The 23,168-nt window shown below is 36.7% G+C and overlaps 1 protein-coding gene across 1 annotated transcript in view; it reads right to left on the reverse strand.

Moving 5' to 3' along the window:
- tex264a (testis expressed 264, ER-phagy receptor a) overlaps positions 1–23,168 on the reverse strand; it is a 69,155-nt gene that overhangs the window by 39,507 nt on the left and 6,480 nt on the right. The window contains exon 2 of the mRNA XM_051897943.1: positions 15,644–15,865. Coding sequence (XP_051753903.1) covers positions 15,644–15,865 — 222 coding nt within the window. The remainder of the gene's footprint in view (positions 1–15,643; positions 15,866–23,168) is intronic.

Consider the following 23,168-nt stretch of genomic DNA (forward strand, 5'->3'; position numbering starts at 1 on the left):
GACTGAATGTATCATTTCTGCATTGACTACGATAGTGTTACAGAGGAGATAGTTACAGAAAACATGTGGATGTGATATGCAGTGATTTATTCACATACTTATTGTGTTTATTTACATAACTACATAATTGCACAATCCTATAAGATTAATGTTTTAAATATAGCTTAAAAAACAAAATTATAGATCAGGGATAGGCAACATCAGTTTCATTTGTTTCAGTTTCATTTCATCAACATCATTTGTGCAATATAATTTTTAATATGTTTAAAGTTTTGATTCATGCTTGTTATTTTTTTAAATGCGTTTTTTAATTTTTCTATTCACGCTTATTTTATTTTTATCTGTGACCACATTCTTTGCCATTCTGATCATTTTGCATTATTTGTTTCAGTTTGTGCAATATATTTTTACATGCGTTTTTAAATTTTTGATTCATGCTTATTATTTTTTGATCCGTGACCGCAATACTTTAGACGGGAATCTAACCCCATAGTTGCCGCTTGATTAAAAATACAGTAACAATTACAACATGAAACTCCTGTTCAGCTATTAGTTTACATGTCAGAGACTTTATATTCAAGTTGAAGGATATGATTAAATAATTTGTTTAAAATAAAGTTTTAATGAAATGTATGCTACTTCCATTCAAATGTTTAGTGTCAGTAAGACTCATAAACTTGCAGAGTAAGGCTCGTCACCATCCATTGTCCACTGCATTCATTCCTGTTTCGTGCCCTCAATCTGGCAACCTGTGTAAGCATCGAGTCTGAGGAGGAGGGGGCGGGAGAAACAACTCCCTCCAATATTTCGAATTTGGACTGCAGTACCCATTTCAACCACTAGCTTGTCAATATTACATACTGCACCTTTAACAATGTTAACTTTTGAAAGGTATGTGTGTGCTTCATATTTTTATTATGTACAAATATTATGTACTAAAAGCAATGATATTACTAAAATAATGGAACTGTTGCTGTTACACTGTGAATGAAGTCTCCGCTGAAGGAGTTTTCAAACTGGACTATATTTAACTTCTCTTACTGCTGCTGAAGTAGTTTCTGCAACACTAGTTTCATAATGACAGTTAAAATAATGACAGGTTTCTGTCATTATTCACTCTCTCTGCCTGCCATTGGTCAAACAAACAGATAGTCCCATCCACAATCTCACATTATTGGTCAAACTACAGTTGCTGAGTTGGGCTGGTTAGGATGCTAAAAAACAAAGCAATGTTTGTGTCCGAATATTATGGAAAAGACGAAAGTACTTGAACATTGAAAAATCGACAGACATCACCTTTAAATAAAGACTGTCATTGTTTGTGAAGAACAAGATTTCATTTCCTTTCTGATTTGAGACAGCAGACAAACTGACAAAGCCAAACAGGCAATTGCAGAGACAGTAATTGCAGGTTTGGTCTACCAGCTTTCATATAGGAAAGACAAACACTGGCAAATACTGAGTGATGAATACTTCCTCTAGACGCATACGGTGTCAGGTAACAAAAGTCTCTGCTTTTTCTCAACTGACAGACACAATCATCCCACAATATTCTCTCCACTCTACTGCTTCTATTAATCCCAATCACCGGTGATAGCTGTAACACAGATTACATTAGCCACAAAGAGATCAAATTAGGGCCTGGCATGTTCACCTGAGTGACAGAAACTGCTGCAAGAGCATAATCAATTGGTCTTCATAATTTAATCAAGTGGCTCTGTGAAACCACAACTCGCATTGTCGGTTTCAAGCCCCATGAAAAGGCAGAGGCTCGCAAGAAAACCAACGCACACAGAAACACTTTACGTAACATACCAGAAGATGATCCACACACACTTAAAAAAAAAAAAAAAAAAGAGGAAAGATGCAGGATGAAACACACACAGTCCTTCACAAGCAGAGCAATGAATGTCTAAACATGAAAGTCCGCCTCCTCTCTCCACCAGCATGAAAGAAGAGAACAAAAGCATCTGATGGAAAGCCACAGGGTGGGAGGGGCAATAGCCTGTCTTTTTAATCAACATCACACAATCAGTGCCTTTATACAAACGTGCAACGCACACACAAACAAACATACACACAGGTACGCAGACCTCCAATATGTGGGAGGGTGGTGATTTCATATATCGCCTAAAAGCACACATAAACTCATAAAACCGAAGGGAGAAACCCACCTCTGCTCCCTGCTGATGCTTGAGTTGAAGTAAACAAGTCAGGAACTTGGCTGGGGAAAAAAACAGCTGGTTTCAGGTAAGGATGAGGAGAGAGGCCTCATGGATTTGAACTAGTGACAGACCGATGACGATATTTAGTTATTTGAGATCATGTCCGCTTTGTCAATTTACAGAATTGCTACCTCCCCTATGTACCCTTCACAAAATCTACAGACTGACTTGTCAATGGTTAGTTTTGATTTAAATGTAAACAAACTAACAAATTATTTTCATAAATGACTCCTATGAGTCTGTTCTTCATAGTGAATCAAAACCATGAATCAGTTGGAGCAGATACTGAATTAAAGGCTTCTGTATTAAATTTATTTCCGATTTAAAATATACGTTCTGTTGAAATTTGAAATGATTGAATCATTTGGCATGATGCAACAAGAATTAAATTTATATATTTCCTAATAAAAAATCATTATGAATCTGATAAGGAACCAGAAGTGATTGGATTCAGAATTAAATAAGCTCAGTCTACCATATTCTACCTTGATTAATTCTATCCACCCATCTTCTATACTCGCTTATCTTCTTGGGTTACATGATTAATTCCATTCTGCAAATTCTTCCTCAAAATCAGCACAGGAAAAAAAAAACTATCGGCCTGCTTTTTATACCAGCATCAGCAAATGAACTTGAACTTCTAACATGCATTATATACACATGCTTTATGAGAAAACAGTGCTATTTTGCACATTTGAAAATATCTTTTTCTGATGTGTGGCTGCATTCTAATTATTTTATTTATATATTACATAATATATAATCAATGTGAAACATCAGGCCTCAAGTGGTCATTAGGAGACACAAAAACTAAAAACAAAGAACTTTTAGTATGATTACACATAAAAACAATTCTTTCAGTACTTTCATTTTAGAGTCTGCATCTAATTTAGGTGGAAAGCACACAGCCAAAGTGAATTGTTTAATTACAACCTAAGAACCCTATGATTTCCGGCCGTTTCCTTGCACAACTACCTACGATAGTCTCTGCTGGACCAGTGCCCTAAAGATGTACCCCCCATAGTGTACAATTATAGCTGGAAATACCAGCGGCCCGGACGCCAACATCTAGCACATCTCTCTCTCGATGAGAATAACCACTTCCTCACAGCAATGGGAGACCAGCATTGTGTTCTGGACTTTAATGACTGTGGTTAAGAAAAGTGGGATGTGATTTATGCCTCTTTAAATATCTCTGATGATGGACAGCGCTGTGTGAAGGCTTATTAAGGATATTAAATGGGTGTTATAGGCAACATTAAAGAAACACTATTTTACAAAACAGCAAAGGTCAGTTTAAAAATCAGTCAAATTCTGTGTGATCTTGGAATATGAAACCTATTTCTTTACATTACACCATGTTTTATCAGATTACAACACACTACACTGCTTAATATCTTTTGAGCACAACTAGTGACAGCGGTAAGGTGCAAATATAATAGTCTGACACCTGTAACAGGCACATTTCAAACACAACATAACTGAACCAGCCTCACAAAAAATGTTGCTTAAAAAGGGAAGTGTGTAATTTCTGCCCCACTACCATCATCAAATTAAATGACATTAGTCCTCCTGCAATTGGCTGAACGAACAGACAGCTCCACCCCAAACTCACACCATTGGTTGAGGAAATGTTGCTGTGTTGGCTGATCCTAGAGCCACAGAGCCTCAGTGTTTGCAATTTTCAGGTGAATCAACCTGTGATTGGCTTATTTACAGTTGTCTTGGCATATTAAACTGATATGGCAGATTAACAGAGGAAAAAAATGACACATTTTACCCTAAAATAGGCTGAAACTTATCCTATAAGCCAAGTAAATCCATTAAAGGGATAGTTCTTACAAAAATGAAAATTCTGTCATCATTTACTCACCCACATGTCGCACCAAACCTGTATGGATTTCTTTGTTCAGTGGAACATAAAAGACGAAAAGAACGTTAAAAACCAAACAGTTTTGGTGTCCACTGACCAGGAATTAAAGGTATGGTCTTATGACAACATTAAAACTTCAATAATGAACTGTGTATTTTTACTGCCTCTTCATATTAGCTCTTCACCAATCGAATCGCCAAGGTTTTAGGTTGGGTTATATTTAGCATGCACTGAATCACATTCAAAATGCATTATGGCCTTGTATTGTTGAGTCCTGTCGATGCTGTTAAAGATTACTGGTTAGACAAGTGGTTCTCAACCTTTTTGACTCCAAGTCCCCCATTTGTCCACAACATTATTCGAAGGCCCCTTGATTTTTCCAATTTTTTATGGATAAGTAATAAGGATGAGGATTTTTTAAAGCACAATTTCTACCCAATAAAATATTTTAGAGCTTGGCATAACTAAAAATGTATATTCATTATAAAACAATGCCCTTGGAGTTATAAGATTTTATTAATTGACTTTTTTTTTTTTTTCCAGATCTAAAAATAACACTTTTAAAATTAGGCTTCCTCATATATCCAGAAGAAAACAATTGTTTATGGGATGAATTTAAAAAGAAATATCTTGATTTTTTGTTGTTTTGACTCATTGCATGTTTTGTCTTATTTTAAATCATGAAGTCATCTTGAGACCCCCTTGGGAGTTTGCTGAAGCCCCCTAGTGTGCTCGGGCCCCCTGGTTGAGAACCACTGGTGTTAGACTTTAGTCACATTTATTAGTCGCAAGGGTTATTGATCTCACTGGAACCAAATCACACAAAAGAACCCAACCAAGAACCTGGGGTCAAGCTACATGGAGCAGAAAACAACATAAAGGTAGACTTGGCTTATCTTTCTCAGACCAGCTGTGACTCACATTGTCTACGAAAAACAAAGTACAAGCACATCTAATATTCCATGAGATAAATGCTGTTGGTTTCTCCATGGTGGCATCCATCATTATACAGCCCTCCACTGATGAAGCGAAGAGGAGGAAAACACAGCAGAAAAATCAATGTGGCACCATAAACTAGAAATATAACCTATAATATACTAATAAACTATACATATACACAACTGCTTAAAGATTTTAGGGGTTGGTACAATTTTTATTATTATCATTGATGAAAACAGATGTGCTGCTTAATATTTTAATATACATTTTTTAAAGATTCTTTATTGAATAGAAAGTTGAAAAGAACAGGATTTATTTGTAATAAAAACCTGTTGTAACATGATAAATGTCTTTACTGTCACCTTCAAATCATCAATTTAATACTTCATTGCTGAATGAAAGTATTTTATTTATTTATTTATTTTTTAATCTTACTGACCCCAAACTTTGAAATGGTAGTGTGTGTATATATAATATATACTGTAAATATATACTTTAAAACATATATTATATAAAAATACCACAGTGTAACAATAGGCACTTTACAAATGAACACAGAAATTGAGCATAGTACTATAATTTGATCATACAGCCAACACACAGGAGAAAATCTGCTTTTTAAAATTCATGCTGAGGAAAAGAAAGCTTAGCTTAAACATATATATGAACATCTCGTCTGATTTGTATATGTGTATATGTATGTGTGTGTGTGCGTGTTTATGGATTTTGAGGTGCCAGAGACTGATTCATGCACTGTTAATGTGCAAGGGTGTTGGTCTGACCCCTCAACCAAACTCCCTCTGGGTCTCACTTCCATCACCGCCAACTTATCACCTTAATGCAGAAGAAAGTAACTGGGAAACTAGCTTAACACAAATCCAACAGATCCATACAACCATCTCAAGTTTTGGTCTGTACTAGACAGTGACTTTCTTTCTTCCGTGCATGGAACACAAAAGAAGATATTTTGAGTTAGTAACTAACAGTTTTGAGGTCCCATTGACTGTATGGGCAAAAGATCCAATGGAAGTCAATGGGAATCAAAATAAGCATTCTTCAAAATATCTTCTTTTGTGTTCAGTAGAAGAAAGAAATGTGTACAGGTTTAGAATGACACGGGGATGGGTAAATGATGTAAATGATGACTGACTTTTTATTTTTGGGTGGACTAGCCCTTTAATGCCCCATTCTTTCATACAATATATTTTTGTGGTTGATTTCTTTTTGGTCTATTATGTCACCAATTTAAAAAGTTACAAACATTTAAGTTCCTTTTAATATGAACAAGCCTTTTACTGACTGGTTTTAATAACCATTTAATGTTTTAAACCAGAATCATTTATTCATATACAATTCAGAGGTTTCAGTGGGCTTGCCCCCTCAAAACATCTTATTAAATTTTGACAACCTCTGAATTAGCGGGCAGAAGAAAGGATGACATGTAGACTAACATCTTTTTTAGCTGATGTACACTCACAACATTTGTGTAATACCTTGGAATACGAGGCAAATATGTTATATGATTATGGTAATCATTCAGTACCATGGTATATTGTATAAGTATTGTATACAATATTTTTTAAAGGGTTTACGCATTATACAACAGGCTTCATATGATTTTAATGCAATCTAAACAACCTTTAATGGAGTGTTTCTCATCCCAGGATGTTTTATATGTTTCACAAATAAAATCACTTGATTCACTTGAACTCATGAGCTAGTTAGTGTGTTAAAGTCACCATGAAATCAAAATTGACAATTCTTTTATTTAATAGGATATTGCAGTATTTATTATAAATGATTTATCCGTGCACATCATTATTTTTTTTTATTCATATGTCCTCATAATCTTTAATTAAAATAACTTTTCCCACCTCTTACAACAACATCTCTTCTCTGATGACACGTTTACTGGCGTGAGGGCGGAACAACCTGTCACTCACATGACATCACAGCAATAGAAACCACAACAATCCAATAAATTCCAAATGGACAAAATCAAGTGCTGCCCTACATTTTTTCTTGTTCAAGAAGCCATTTCATGCAGATATACGTCACAACAAGGAAGAAAAGATGAACGCAACTTCTGTTTCATGCCAACTTTAGATAGGAAGACATTCTAAAACATTCTTTGAGGTGAGTTGAGAAACACTTCTTTAAATGTACTGTATACAAATATGCATATTTTTGCTTTAGAAACAAATTCAAAACAGAAAAATGCTAAGCCTCAAATTAAACTATATTTAGATCAATTTCTTATTTATCTGTCCTGCAAATCACTCTCGCCTGGAGGGATTTTCTGTTGAACTTTCCTTAACCTCGAAAAGAAAGTGAATCCGTGAACATATCCCGAGACTGGATCTTAAGCATTCACTACAAAGCCCACCATGGTTCAGTGCTGTGATGGACACGTCTTTGCTCCTGGCTCCTGCCTCAGTTTTCCAAGATAACGTACACACATAGTCAGTGACAGCACACACACACACACACACAAACACACACACACACACACACTCACAATGCTCCAGGAAGACTGTATCAATTATGAAGCAGCTATATCTGGCATACGGCCATGCCCTCACAAGAATGCATACACACACAAACACACTCACTGATTGGCTCTCTCACTGATTAAGTCACAGACTGTCTCTGTCTGTCTGACTGAACCACTCAAGTGAGAACACTCTTTCTCTCCTGTAACTGTCCTCTTCTCACATACAAAGACAAGAAGAGTCTAATAGGTTGCACAAATAGTGTAGTTCTTGCTGAATGCTGGGCTTTTACTGAGAGAGAGAGAGAGAGAGAGAGAGAGAGAGAGTGGCACCTGCTATTAACATCCATCTGATAAGTGGTTAGCTTGCAGAGAGACTGCTGTTTAAACCTTTTCCCTTCTTGTAGCAAACATATGTGGTCAAAAGATGCTGTTCATCATGGTTTTGACTTTTGTACATTTTTCTGTTTAATGGTAATACCACTCAAACCAATATTCTCATGGTTTTTGTGCTCTGATTGTTAAAAGATATTATTGATTATATTCATTGAAATTAAAAATATTATTGATTGATATAATACTGTCATTTGACAGTTCCATTAAATTGTATTGCCCACTTTATTAACTTCAATGCAGTGAGCTAATTTTGTATATTTGTTTGTAGTGTAGCTAGCTATACTTTTCCAAAAGAGAAGTTTGGCTGCATGTTTAACTAATTTAAATAATGACTAGCTTGTAGTTACAGTGATACAATCTTGAAGAAACTTCGCTAACAATGATATCCGAGAAGCGTAGGACCCCATTTCCACCAGTAGGCCTATTAGCACTATTCACTGTGATAAGATTTTCTTTTTTTGTTTTTTTGTTTTTATTCAGCAAGGATACATTAAAGGTGCAGAATGTAATATTGACAGTTAGCGGTTGAAATGGGTACTGTAGTCCAAATTCAAAATATTGGAGAGAGAGTTGTTTCTCCTGCCCCCTCCTCCTCAGACTCGAAGCTCACGAGGGTTGCCAGATTGAGAACACGCAACAGGAACGAGCGCAGTTGACAATGGAAGGCAATGAGCCTTAAACTGTAAGTTTATAAGTTGATTTACATTAATATGCCTCTGGACATAGACCTTTTCAGATGGATGACGAGGCTTTTTAGTCAGGTATAATTTGCCATCTCTGACCCAGATCGTTTGCTGGCTTCCATGGCAAGCCGGGGTGTCAAAATTCTATTGGATTAATTCGTCAGTGGGTGGGATCACACAGACCAAAACAAAAACAAACATTCTGAAACGGAACACACATTTCAAAGTAGAATAACTGGCTGTATAGCATTGTCCGTCGGAGAAACAAGTATGTGAACTTAGCATTTTTCCTAAATATCTGCAAACATATGGTATTTTTATGATTTAGTACAATCAAGAAAATTACATACAACACCTTTACATTGATCAAAAGTAACAGTAAGTCTTTCTTACTGTCACTTTTGATCAATTTAATGTGTTTTTGCTGAATAAAAGTATACATTTAGCATGCATAAAGCTACAAAAGATTTATATTTCAAATAAATGCTGTCATATTTTGAACTTTCTATTTATCAAAGCATCAAGAAAAAACAATTTGTATCACCGTTTCCACAAAAATATAATAATATTTGTAATAAAAAAAATACATATAATATTTCCACAAAAACTATTTTCAACATTGATAATAATAATAATAATAATTGTTACGTGAGCATCAAATCAGCGTATTAGAATGATTTCTGAAGGATCATGTGACACTGAAGACTGAAATAATGATGCTGAAAATTCAGCTTTGCCATCACAGTAATAAATTGATTTTTAAAATATATTAAAATAGAAAACAGTTATTTTAAATTGTAATAATATTCACAATATTATTGTTTTTATCGTTTTTAATTAAATAAATGTAGAATTGGTGAGCATTAGAGACTTACTTCAAAAACATAATAAATAAATAAATAAATAAATAACCTTACCAACTCCAAACTTTTGAACTTCCAAATTTTTCAGATGCCCAAAACAGATGCCAAGAGCAGGTGTGAATAGGCCCAAAGAAAGGCCAGGGGAAGGTAAAGAAAGTGAGTGAGATGGGGGGGAGGGTTGATAGGGTCTCATTAAAGATGTAGGGCTACCTGTGAGGATCAAACAGCTCAAAACAGCCTGTCTGCCAGCCCTCCCACACACACTTCCTCTAGAGGGGCACATACAGCATAAAAGGGGAGCCTGTGGTCAGTTTCCATCCCTCCTTCTACCTCTATCTCCTCTCTCTTCCTCTCTATAGACATACTATAGACTGTGTTACAACAAGCTCCAGTTCATATACTGATAACATGAAATCACTAGATGGGGTAAAACCCTTCTAAAATAAAATGCATTATTAACTTCCAGATGGGGTCCTATCATTAGCAACAAGATATTCCCCAATTAGAAGAACTCCACAGGAATTATTATCATAGTATGTATATAAAATGTTTAGGTTTATAAAAGCCATGAAGTAGCCATTTACTAAAAGTCTCACTTATCACCATATTCTTGATTCCATTCATCTTTTTATCAGATTCATTTTTTGCCCCTCAGATTTACTGCTTCTCTGCCAGCTGCCCACACAGTGGAAAGCTCATTAAATATGGATGCCGTGTACAACCACAACCAATTTTCCATGTTTAATTTAACAAATAATAACATCAAAGAGGATAGGGAGGGACAGAGCTGCATTATTCATGAGCTGATTGGACCAGAGGAAAACAGAATCAGTGTGTTGTTCAGGTAACTGCCAATGTGGGCGGAGTCAAATTGATTTCTTGCAATTAATAACACGGGAATATATCATACATACTGATTATCTCAAAATCTTGATGAAACAAGTTAAATAATCTGTATCAAAGTAAAAGGATAACTGCATGAGTATGCATAGAAATGTCCTCTCAGTCCAAAAACACAAACAAAATAGTATAATAGACTTATAATGAAAGTCAATGGGGCATGGCATTGCATTGAAATAAATGATAAAAATCAAGCTGTTTCAATAGTGTAGCCACTAGTGAGATACAACACGTACAAACCTTGTCTGTGCAGTTATAGCCAATTTTTGACAATGTAAAGCCAGTAAAACCTGTTAGATTTTTAGTATACCAGAAAGTGATGTGATATAACAATCGGCAAAGGACTGTTTATTTGGAGTAAAAGAGTAACAGAGCGCCACGGGTTACAGAAGAAAAATGTCATTAATTTTCTCAATAGAGAAGGACATTTTTAACGTTAAGGTATAAACTTTTCAAGACAGACCAATTCCCAGGGAAGAACCTCACTACCCATAATCTTGAAGATAGATTCGCCAGGCAGTGAAGTCACTGTTACCATGGAAACAAGAATTGCATCAAAAGAACTGTGAATGATCATATACATTTGTATATAATTTAATATTAATGACGGTCAATAGTTTTTAATTAGATTAAATCATTTAAATTGAGTAGTTTACTGCCTCGTAATAAACACTAAGCCACAGTCTCGTCTTTTTTTTTATGATTTAAGATCTTTTCGACTTCAAATCCAAGTTTAGAGAGTTGTGATTCATCTCATGTTTTGGTTTATTACTTAAAAGTCTTGCCTGAATCATTTTTTGTAATGCCTATGGAAAAAATAAATAAATGGGAAAATACTCCCTGAACCAAGGTTGCTGAAAAGTGGGCAGTTGTGCTCTATTACATCTATAATGCATTACTAGCCGTTCATCCACCTAAGTAGTTCTGCAGCCTAAAGGATGATGTAGACAACTTTACAAATAACACATTTTTGTACTAAACAAAAGCATTCATATCAGATATGACTGAAACTCAACGGCTCTGGCTGAGCTGAGATATAAACATACCGCTATTGGCTATTTTTAAAAAGGGGAGGGGCTGTTCGATATGTCCCGCCCTGTCTTCCTGTTTTAGTCGAAATTACGTCATCACATTGAATAATGCTGCACGTTCCAAGGCACTTCAGTGGGCCTTTATACATGAAGTTGAGCGGATAAGTGGGATGCTGTTAATTGGATTAAAACTTTGTGTTTTGAGTTTGGACAAGACTCTAGCACTGAGACAAAAGTGCGTTATGGGAATACTGTACGGGTTCAGGCAAATCCCTCTAATGTAGTTCATCTTGCCCTTTATTCAACCCTTACTTTTTAAAAATCACCTCTTTTAATGCGCTTAGTCAATCCTCTGACAGCCAGCAGTCTGCTGGATCAACACGGCTCGCTCACGCGTCGGCATGCACTCCAACACACACACTCACAGCTTGAAATCACTGTTACGGTGTAATGGGACTGCCCACATACTCTGTGTACGCTGTTTCTTAGGAGTGAACTCCTGTGTGGGTGCAGGAGATTCTGCCCTCTCGCTGTCTAACAGATGGTCCGTGTGTGTGTGTGTATGTGTTTATCATCTTCAGCAAAGGCTCAGCCTCTCAGCAGATTGAGAAGAATGTGTCCGAGTCTGCTATCGATAGAGGGTGGACAAGTGATATATCTGCCCAATGAAGAACGATACAAAAAAATACAACTGAGGGACCAATACAAAGATGGAGAGATGTGTGGGAGAGGAATAAAGAAAAAAGATTTGTCAATGGAGAAGATAAAAAGGGATATCTAGGGTTGGCAGAGAAACAGTTCAGTGTTTAACCCGTGCCATAACAGACCACACGCCTCGTGCCAACTGCCACGCTCGGCAGAGAACCAACAGAAGCCATTCCCAACACATGTCCGCTCCACAGACGCAAGCAAGTGCTGGGTGATACACTGAATATTCACAATGGCTTCACGATATATAATAAGAAACATTGTGAGTATTGCAGTGATTTTGATTAGCTTTTTATTTGGTCATCTCTGATTTAAACTTAGTAGCAAAATACGTTGCTGGAGTAGAGGTCCGAGTGCGGTGAGGGAGAAATTTTTATTGCTGAGTGCAGGTGCAGGCTGGAAAATACTGATATGTGTGCAAAATCTTGTGTGATGACTTCTGGGACTGCAGCAAAATATAATTATCTAAAAAGACTTTTTAACGTTTTTTAATGATTTTAAGGTACAGAATTTTATTTGTATAACTTGTCTATTGTGCAACAAAAAATTAATGATTTAAAGGCTCAGGCTAAAGTGTTATATTAGTATCATTAGTTTTTGTTACTGTTTTTAAAAAGCCAGAACGAGACAGAATCCAACCGGACCGAGACTGAAAAATCCCCGTAGACCTTTTCCCGTGGGCTTTTGCAGCACTGGGACAAAATGTGAAAGTTATGGGCAGGAGCGGGACAAAATAATAACACTATTTGAGAGAGTGGGACAGAATCTTGTGGGAGCGGGATTAAAAAAATCCATCCTGCACAGACCTCTAGTTTAGTTAATTTACATGAGCGAATCAGTACAAACTGAATCAGTTAAAAAAAAATGCAGATTTAATCATTCATTTGTAATATCCAAAAATGTCCACGGACGACCATAATATGTTACATTTTTAATGTACTACAATGTATTAGTAAAAATATATGTAGGTATATTTAAGTGTTAATTTTGTCCCAAAATTACTCATGAAACATTTCAAAGACGAGAAACGTCCTAATGATAATTGAACTGTTAGCAATTTTAATTAAAACATACTGTTGACAAAAATCTGATGAGAAGAAACAAGCCTGATAGTAGCAATGCATCAATGCTCTTAGTATAGATAAAATATGAGGAAATAAACTGAATAAAATAATCCAATCGCAATGTATTACAGATGAGCAAATGCTCTAGACACATATATCAGGCTCCTTGGTGACTTACATGTAATATCTGGTTTGTCGTTGAAGTGTGGTACATGCGCTATGTGGTAGTGGTGGGTGTACAGAGGTCTTTGCAGGAAGTCTTACTTCAGTTCCATAATAAAGAAAACGCCAGTCTGAACTTCTGCCAGACCCTATTCAATAAATCATTGTAAAGACATGTCCCTGCCTACACACACGTGCATTTGTGAATGTCTCTCCATTATTCATCTGCTCAGTACCGTCTTTGTACACTCTGCCACTCCACATACATCACATTACAAAACTCATACACACAGTCTCGTAATGCAACATACATCTTGTGCTGACTCCTACAGAGCACTGCTCATGTAGCTATTGCACTACTCTTAACAAGCTGTCAGGCAAGCCAAGTTACAAAAGGTGTGTGTGTGTGTCTGTGTGTGTGAGTGAATTAAAGAAGGAAGGTAAGCAAAAGAAAAGTGTGAGAATGGAAGTAACAGGTCAACAAGTGAATGCATGCTTTCACTGTTCTTACGTCATAGTTTTAGCCATTTTCAAGAAAATGGACTGAGACCTATATAGCTAAATTGTGTTTATAGTCAATCCCTTTTTAAAAATAGGTTTTTGAGACCACAGTCTGAATAATATATATATAAAGTAGTTTACATTAATTATATATTTTATAATAATATTATATGATAGCAAAAATATTATAACAGTAGCTACATTTACATGGACCCTAATAATCCGATTGTAATTGGACTAGTAGCACAGCCAGAAAAAAATAGTCACATGTAACCAAGCCAATCGGAATGAATTGGCCAAATCCGGTTGAAATTTCATCCGGATTGTAAGGGGTTGTTGTGGTTTAAACCTTTTCTAATCCGTTCAATAGGACATGTATTACATGTTTAGGTTTTCAATCCGATCGAGTGTTTACATGTGAACACTTGATCGGATTAAAAAACCTAAAACTGGAAGGTTCTGTGTGTGTGATGACGTAGAAATTGAATAATAAAGTATAGCACATGGAATGAGCTGCTGTTATTTTTGAATATAGTGTCATAAATGTCTAAAATTCTCATTCCACTTGTCGTCAGACAGAAGTCTCGTGAAAACCTAAGTATATATTTTTGAATCACAAAGAAAAAAATTACTCATGAGATAGTCATTGTGAACTCAGTAATGGCTCTGGATTGCATTTACCAAAAGCACTGTAAGCCTAAGTATATGATAAAAACTATTGGCACCTATGGTCTATATGATCTACCTTGGCTTGCAATGCTTTTGGGAAACGCAGCCCTGAATGAGTCATGAATGAATCGACTGACTCAAAGTCGCTGGGCAGTAAGCAGTTTGAATCTGACAAAAGCGCATATGGATACAAAGTTCTCCAGACAGCAACTACATTATTAATTATCACAAATATTTATTTGGTTTATTTTATGTTTATTTTAGTCATAGTCTGGAGCCATGCTGACACATTAACTACAGAAATTCCTTGTGTTCAAGGATAGCAAGTACACTAAATTCATTTTCATATAGTGAAATAAGTGAGCATCTGGTACAGACTGCTTTGTAACTGTATGAGACTGCCCTGCGCACAGCACTACAACTAGGACAGATTGTCATGCCAATATTGCGAGCCACTAGGATGCCAATTATGGTTGTGCATTCCATGTTGGTTACCCAATATACATAGCCACCACAAATGCAAAGGTGTTGTAGATGGTTGCCATTGCTAGCTGGTTGCTAGTGTACATATAGAGCACAAGAAAAGCATTAGCACTAAAAAAGTGACATCTATACAAATAACACCTCAAGTTTCACATGTCATTATGGTTCACAAATGGTAAGTAGCGCATCATCCATCACATTATCTCACAGCACTGAACCGCACTGAACTCATGCTGTTAGACGCCAACCAGCAAGCTCAAACTGACCTCATTAACGGCCTCTTTACCATCTCTCTATCCAGTTATCTGTCCATTCAGAAGTTGTTAAGGCCGTTTCTCCCCATTTACACGATTGTTCCCCGCTATACATTCCACATGTTGTGCTCCATTAGATGTGCCAGATATTGACCACTAGTGATGTGAGGTGTGTAAAGCACCATGAAAATTACAATAAATAAAGAAGAGCACTGCACTCTGACCATTTGAAGTTCGGCCAGGTAACGTACAATTTAGTGGTATATTATCATAAGCTAAAGTGATAGATAGATAGATAGATAGATAGACAGATTCTAATATAAGTAATATAAGTAATATAAGATATTCATTGTTAGTAATTATCAATATGAGTCAAATGTAGAAATAAGCATGATTGTTACCTTTATATACTGTTGTAGTTCAGGGTAGACTCTATAAGCGCCGCAGACGGGAGACAGTGTGCATCTGTTCGGAAACGATGAAGTTACGGCACAGGTGACTTCTGGGAAGGAGATGACTTTGTAGCCGAATTTCTCATACAGACGCTGTAGCTCTTCATCAGGTTTTTCTTCATTTTCACACAGTATACTGCCCACTACATACCGACACTGATCTGCTTGAGTCTGAAACAAAGAGAGACAGATTACATCAGATTGTGCTGAATATTGCACCTGCAAAGAATAATACATAAAAAATACTTAAATACAAAAAATAGATACATTCATAATACTGAGGCAAGTACCCAAACAAAACTGTTCACATACTGTTCAAAAATTTGGGTTGTTTTAATGTTTTTGAAAAAAGTCTCTTATGCTCAGCTGCATTCATTTGATTAAAAATACAGTAAAAACAGAAATATTGTGAAATATTATTACAATTTAAAATGACTGTTTTCTATTTGAATATATTTTAAAATGTAAGTTATTCCTGTGATGGTCAAGCTGAATTTTCAGCATTATTACTCCAGTCTTCAGTGTCACATGATCCTTCAGAAATCATTCTAATATGCTGATTTGGTGCTCAAGAACATTCAAGAACATCAACATTTTGTGGAAACCGTGATATATTTGTTTCAGGATTAGCTGAGGAACAGAAAGTTCAAAATAACAGCATTTACTTGAAATAGAAATCGTTGTAACATTATTTAAGTGTCTTTATTGACACTTTTGAACAATGTAACGTATATATATATATATATATATATATATATATATATATATATATATATATATATATATATATACAGCTTTTTCCGCCCCACAATATTATTGTGGTTTCAATCAAGTCTTATATAAGACCGCCTCAAAATGCATGTTAAGCACAGCAGTCTGTGGTTGGTCAGATGGTTTCTTACTGGCTAAGTAAGTAGTGTCTTGCAATGTCTCACAGTGCTATCTACAACAAGCTATAACCGCCTTTGTTAACATTATAAAACAACCAAGAGGTTTAAGTCTCATGGTAGGACTAACACCTCCTCACAATCACATGTGCAGTGGAGCTAGAAATCCAATAAAACATTAATGACAAACCAATTAAGGCATTTATAAAATTGTCATCTCTAATTATCTAGCATGTGTTCGCCCACCACAGTGAATGATTCAATATGTATAGTTAACATCCGTAATTTAGATTGAATGCTACACGTCAGTGCTGTCAGGCAACGATAAAATGATCTTCTCAACAGGTTGACAGCAGCGACAGGAACCGACATCATGCTAAACGTATCTACATCCTTTTCTTAAGCCTATTTTTTTTTCTGTTTCCTGGTTTGTCTTTCTTTTCCACCTCCATTCTTTGACTCACTTATCTCTCTACACTGCAATACTTCTTTTCTCTGTGTGCATTTTGTCCCTCTTCCCAGCACGAAGAGCTTGTTTCTCCAGCCGGGGACTAATGATGGTATTCAGAACTCTCTCCATTGCTGCTGTCCTACACAACTGTCAGCAAATAAAGTGGGAATTTCAGGCAGTTCTCCAGACAGCGCACCCAAGAGACAACAGGCAATTACTAGGAGCAAGAAGGCCTACACATAGACTTCCTTTCACTTGTTGTTTGTCTGTTTATGTCAAATAATTCACCCAACCGATGTGGACGAACAAGAAAATGCAGTCCCAATTCAAATAATAACCACAAGTGCTCTCAAACAAACCAACTAATCTTCACACTGCCAATCAAAGATTAACAAGAAGATTTGGTCTACAGACGTCCATGAAAAGGAAGCGAATTTAGCGAATCAGCGTTCCTGGCAGTCACCCCAGATTTGACTATGCACACTAATGGTAGGCGATAAGGCCTTCTTTTACAGCGTAATTGGTTCTCGAGTTGTTGTGGCGATCACATGGATGTTGTGCATCTTCGCATTCAGGGGTCACTGCGCTTCTCTACGACTGCACACTGAAACAGCCAGGCTAAAAATGGCACTGCAGCCACATTTACAAACGGATCTTCTTCCTTCATCCCCTGAATGCTTAGAATACTCATGATGTGAACTGGATGATGTAGGAAACGGTCTTCGAATGCACTCTTTGCTCTCGGGAATCCAAGATGGCCACTAAAACGCAGTACATTGTCATTTGCTCGGCTTCTTCTCGGTATTCCCTCCAGAGGCCCGCTGCAGGGAAAAGCAATTTTCAAAAGCAATTCTCTGCTCAGCTTTGCAAGGGCCATCGTTTTTTGACAGATGAAGCCTCTGCAACAATAAAAAGGTGGTAATTCTTTATTAGCAGACATGTAACAAGGATTTACTCCTCTCATCTTTCCCAACCCTTATCCTCTCCCTCTGCTCCATCCTCCTGGGGCTAGGACTTCTGGGAATTCCCGCCCAGCCAAGTTCGGCATTGCTCACGGCTAACACGCGGTTTACGGAGCGTGCATGTCGGGGAGAGTGTTGCTTTTTTTTAAGGGTTGGCGGAGAAATGGCAAAAGCTCTCAGCATACCCCAGGAGTCCCTTAGGTGCTCAGATCTGCATAATTGTAGAGAGCGAGGCGGCTCAGCCTTGGCTCAAGAGGCGACTCATGAAAATTCAACAGGCATCTGCCTACTTCATATTGGAGGCTGCAAACCAGATGCAAAATCAACTAGATTTAGCAAAAATTAGCAGCACCAGATCATTTAGACAATGATAAATAATTCACAGACAGTGAATCATCAGACTACGCTCCAAAATTCACACACTTGGCTGGGGGATTGGCTACACTGAAGCAGCTCAGGCTGATATCTGGAGTTACGTGTAAACCACATAACTAAAACTTTTTGTGAAACAAACACACATTGCTCTCAAGGTATTATATACATTTTATTAGTTCATGCTAGCAACATGCTCTACTTTTTGAGCTTTTACAGTTTCTCCATATCTTAGGGCCTCACAATGCTGCTGCCAGCTGGTTTTGAGGCTACAAAGCCATATGAATGAAACAGATAGTGAGTTTCCTGGGTTTATTCATTACCTGTGGTTTGATATGTAGGGTTTTCATGGTGCTACTCAGTATGGAACCGTCCTCAATTTAACCTGATAGAGCTCTACACTTGCTACAAACCTCATCTCCTCATTATATTTAATCATATATACAGCCTTGTTTCATACAGAGAGCAACGCTCCTCTTGGAGACCTCCTGTGAAATGTTCTTGAAACCTGTAAGGTGTGTGATTGCTAAAAGGTTCACAGAGTTTACTTCAGAGAAGATCAGGACAGTATCTGGCAGAGAAGAACTCTACAGTCTAACTCTGAATTTATTTTTTTTATGATTTATTTGTGTAAAGTAAACTAGCTGACATGGGCAAGTTCTACAGAAGTCCTACATGTGTCCTACTCTCTAAAATTTCAATATAATTAGCAAGGCCTGTTTTACACCACATGCATAAGCAGCAAACAGTAATGCATCAATGTAATTGCAATATAGGCTCACACTGTGTTCTCAAACTGAGAGTTTCTGCAACGTAACAGAGCTGACAGAAGATCAAAGCACAACAACACAATCTTAAAAGCAAAATCAAAACAATAAAATAAAACAAATCAGGTAGTGGAAAGGAAATATGACACAGGTACATTGAAGTACATTGAAATCCTGAATAAGCATTAGGGAGACCTCTGCTGGCCACCTAGAGGAGCTGCAGGTATAATATAATTCAGGACAGATAAAATAAAATGCAGTTTGTCTTTACAAATTTTAATTAGGCTTAAAACGATATATCAATCTTCAAAATATCAACTTAACTTACAGGAGGGAGCATTCTGTGATTCGACTGCAGATAAACAGCCAAGCAAAAGCAGGCTGTATGCAAAACGACAAGTAAAACACTATTCAGGTCAACAAGCAGCAACCAGCACATTTAACATTAAGTTTACAGCAAGCCTGCATACATTAAAGAATAATAGCAATGACACACTTGTGAACAAGCCTTGAGCTAATGTTTTTCAAAAAAGCTTGAAAAAAGGCCTTCCGGGGCTTGCATTACATGATGTTTCTAAAACATGGAGATGAACTGCAAAAAATGTGTGGTTAGTTCAGTTATTTTCTGTAAATCAAGTCTATTGTCACTGAGTCAATTTTAAATTTTGATTCAAGTCATCACGGAAAACAGTTCATGCAAGTCCCTAAATAACATTTTATATATTTTAATATATTAAAAATTTTATAAAAGTAAATATTGCTGTGTCGTGTGCACTGCATCATGAATATGCATAACCTGCCATTTCCTCAAGATGATTAGCTGCCCTGAATGCCCTCAAATTTTACATAGGCTCCCATGCTGAATGAAATTGAAACTGATGGCGTATCATTTCTGGGGAAGCGTAGGTGATGTGTTGGGTAGGGACCAATTTGGACAGAATTAATGGGGCAGAAAATAGAGTATGCAAAAAAAAAAAGTTTGGAAAGCCTGTGATAATATTTGAGTTGGCATGGAAAAGGGTCACAAGAGCAAAGCATTGGTATTTGTATTTAGCGGACAACCCGAAAACCTGCACTGCAAGTCAAAACCATCAGCGTTTAGGAAAACCATTTGATTCATTTGATTCTTAATAATGTATGCTTCAGATTAAGTTGATGGATAGCTCAGTTTATCATTTAAAGATGGCTAACATCAGCTTTAGACATAAATCAGAGAAGAAATGTGAGGTCCACCTTACATGCACTCGATTCCAGCTTCATTAGCTGACTGACACTGCTAAACTGAAGCGCCTGGAACCACAATGACTGTCCATCAGTCATGTGCTGCTCTCGCAACCAGGCTATAACTAATCATAACTCCCAGCTCAAGGCAACATTCACGCCATCAGTCTAATTAAAAAAGGCAGAGGAGCGCGACTGGCATTCAAAAGTCAAGTATGTAGGACATTTTGCTAGTAGCTGGACAAAACACTCATGATTGTTTAATTTCCTTTTCTCATGTGAACAGCAATGTCAGCAGGTCAGCTCTTTTCGACATGTTAAAGGGTTAGTTCACCCAAAAATGAAAATAATGTCATTAATTACTCACCCTCATGCCGTTCCACACCCGTAAGACCTTCGTTAATCTTCGGAACACAAATTAAGATATTTTTGTTGAAATCCAATGGCTCAGTGAGGCCTCCATAGCCAGCAATGACATTTCCTCTCTCAAGATCCATTAATGTCTTAAAAACATATTTAAATCAGTTCATGTGAGTACAGTGGTTCAATATTAATATTATAAAGTGATGAGAATATTTTTGGTGCGCCAAAAAAAACAAAATAACGACTTATATAGTGATGGCCGATTTCCTGACGCAGTTTCAACACATAATATCTTAATTTGTGTTCCGAAGATTAACGAAGGTCTTACGGGTGTGGAACGGCATGAGGGTGAGTAATAAATGACATTATTTTCATTTTTGGGTGAACTAACCCTTTAATACGAAGGTTCAGCAGCACTGTATAATGCCTATAAATGTGAAGACAGCCTTCCTTTTAATGCCATCTAAGATAAGGTCTTAATCCCTAAACTTTAAACCAGTGCCCTGAGACAACAAAAAGCCATTCTGGAGAAAGCATTTACCCCTCCTTTTGTATTTTTTCCTCATAAAAAGCATTTATTCCCCTGGTCTGTATTACTGCATCTTCAGAAGGGTAAACAAGAGATAATAATGTACAAAAAAGCTGAACATGAGGGATCAGCTCAGCTCATAGCCCAACAAATGTTTCAGTAAACAGAAATGTATTAGCACCTTTCATAAGGGGATGGTGAATTCAAAACAACATGTCAGAATGACTAAACGGCCTTTAGGAAACACTGTATAATTTGGCTGGTTTAGGGTCCACCAAACACCCTTTAGACACGCACTACTGTTCAAAAGTTTCAGTAAGTGAACTGGGAGAGAGAGGGCGAAGAGATCAGGAAAGGTCTGCAAGCCAGGACTCGAACTTGGGTCACCTGAAGCACAACCGCGCCACGTGTCGATGCACTGCCCACAAGGCTATTGGCGCAGACAACATTTTAAAAATTTTTTGAATACTTTTATCCAGCAAAGGCTGCAGTAAATTGTATGAAAGTGACAAAACTTTTACATTGTTACAAAAAAAATCTATTTCAAATAAATGCTGTTCTTTTGAACTTTATATTTATCAAAGAATCCTTCAAAAAAAAAAATTATCATGGCTGCCACAAAAATATTGTTTTCAACACTGATAATAAAAAAAGTCAGCATATCAGAATGATTTCTGAAGGATCATGTGACTGAATGATGCTGAAAATTCATTACCATGAATAAATTATATTTTAAAAATATAAGAGTAAACAGTTATTTTAAACTGTATTTACTGTATTTCTGATACAGTCTTTGTGAGCATTATTAGATGCTTCTTTCAATAAAATTGTAAAACACTGTACTGACCCCAAACTTTTGAAAGGTAGTGTACATGCAAATCAGTTCTTCAGTAAAGTAACTGACAGATACTCTATAAATAAACAGCCTAACTCTAACTCTTTATTCCATAAAACTATCATAGTCCTCAAAACCTGCGGGTTATGGATAAAAATGGGAACGCTGCTCACAGCAAGCGATTTGAAGTTTGAAAATAATTGTCTTGAAATTGAGTGAAAGCTGCGCTTTGATGGCTGAAGCAGCAGTGCTTCAAAGGTGATGAACTGAGAGACGCTCAGAAGCAACACAACTGCTCAGAGAGGGTTGTAGAATGCTGCTGACAGTAGTTTACTGGTACATCATGTCCTACCCAGATGCCATAAAGTGATAAAAGCTCTTTCATGTATATTTCTATTTATCCTTGATTTATGAAACTGTATACTTATTATACATGTTATTATATGTATATAGAGTGGACTAGTTCAATTTTAGACTTCGAAGAATTCTTTGACCTACAAAACATAATATAGCATAGAGAACAATAAAGCCATGTCGGAGTGATTTTAGTTTAGAAAATGAAAGTGTAGAACAGAGTATAGGGACTTGATGTGCTGTGAAATAGCTATAAAGGTTTTTATTCATTTGCTGATTTAATTTATTAACTTTGGACAAAGTAGGCCAGTTTTAAAAGGGAGCTCTTTGCTTTTACCATTAACTTTCATTATTGATTCAGTGTTTGTGGAGGTTCTGTGGAGTGTTAATCAAGCCTGTGCTCCAAAGAAGTAAAAACTGATTCACTTTGACTGCCGTATAAAAACTGAAGAGAGTCCTCTCCAATCAGCCCTGTATGTAGACACCTGGGCTGAATGAACCACCCGAAGAGAATAAGCTCTTCCATTTATAAACCGTTATAAATAAGCTGGTTTCATGCTGGTTCATCAGAAGGCTGAATGGCATTAATGAAGGTGACTAAATATAAAAAGCATTGAGAGTTCAAATGCAGCACAATTTCAGGATTAAAGTCAAAAGTTGTCTCACCTCTGAGGTTCCTCCCTGTCCCATAATACCCTGCATGAGTCACAAACCATCACTTGAGTCAGTATTT

This window comes from Ctenopharyngodon idella, chromosome 6 (genome assembly GCF_019924925.1).
Source record: "Ctenopharyngodon idella isolate HZGC_01 chromosome 6, HZGC01, whole genome shotgun sequence".
In the NCBI taxonomy this organism is placed as follows: domain Eukaryota; kingdom Metazoa; phylum Chordata; class Actinopteri; order Cypriniformes; family Xenocyprididae; genus Ctenopharyngodon; species Ctenopharyngodon idella.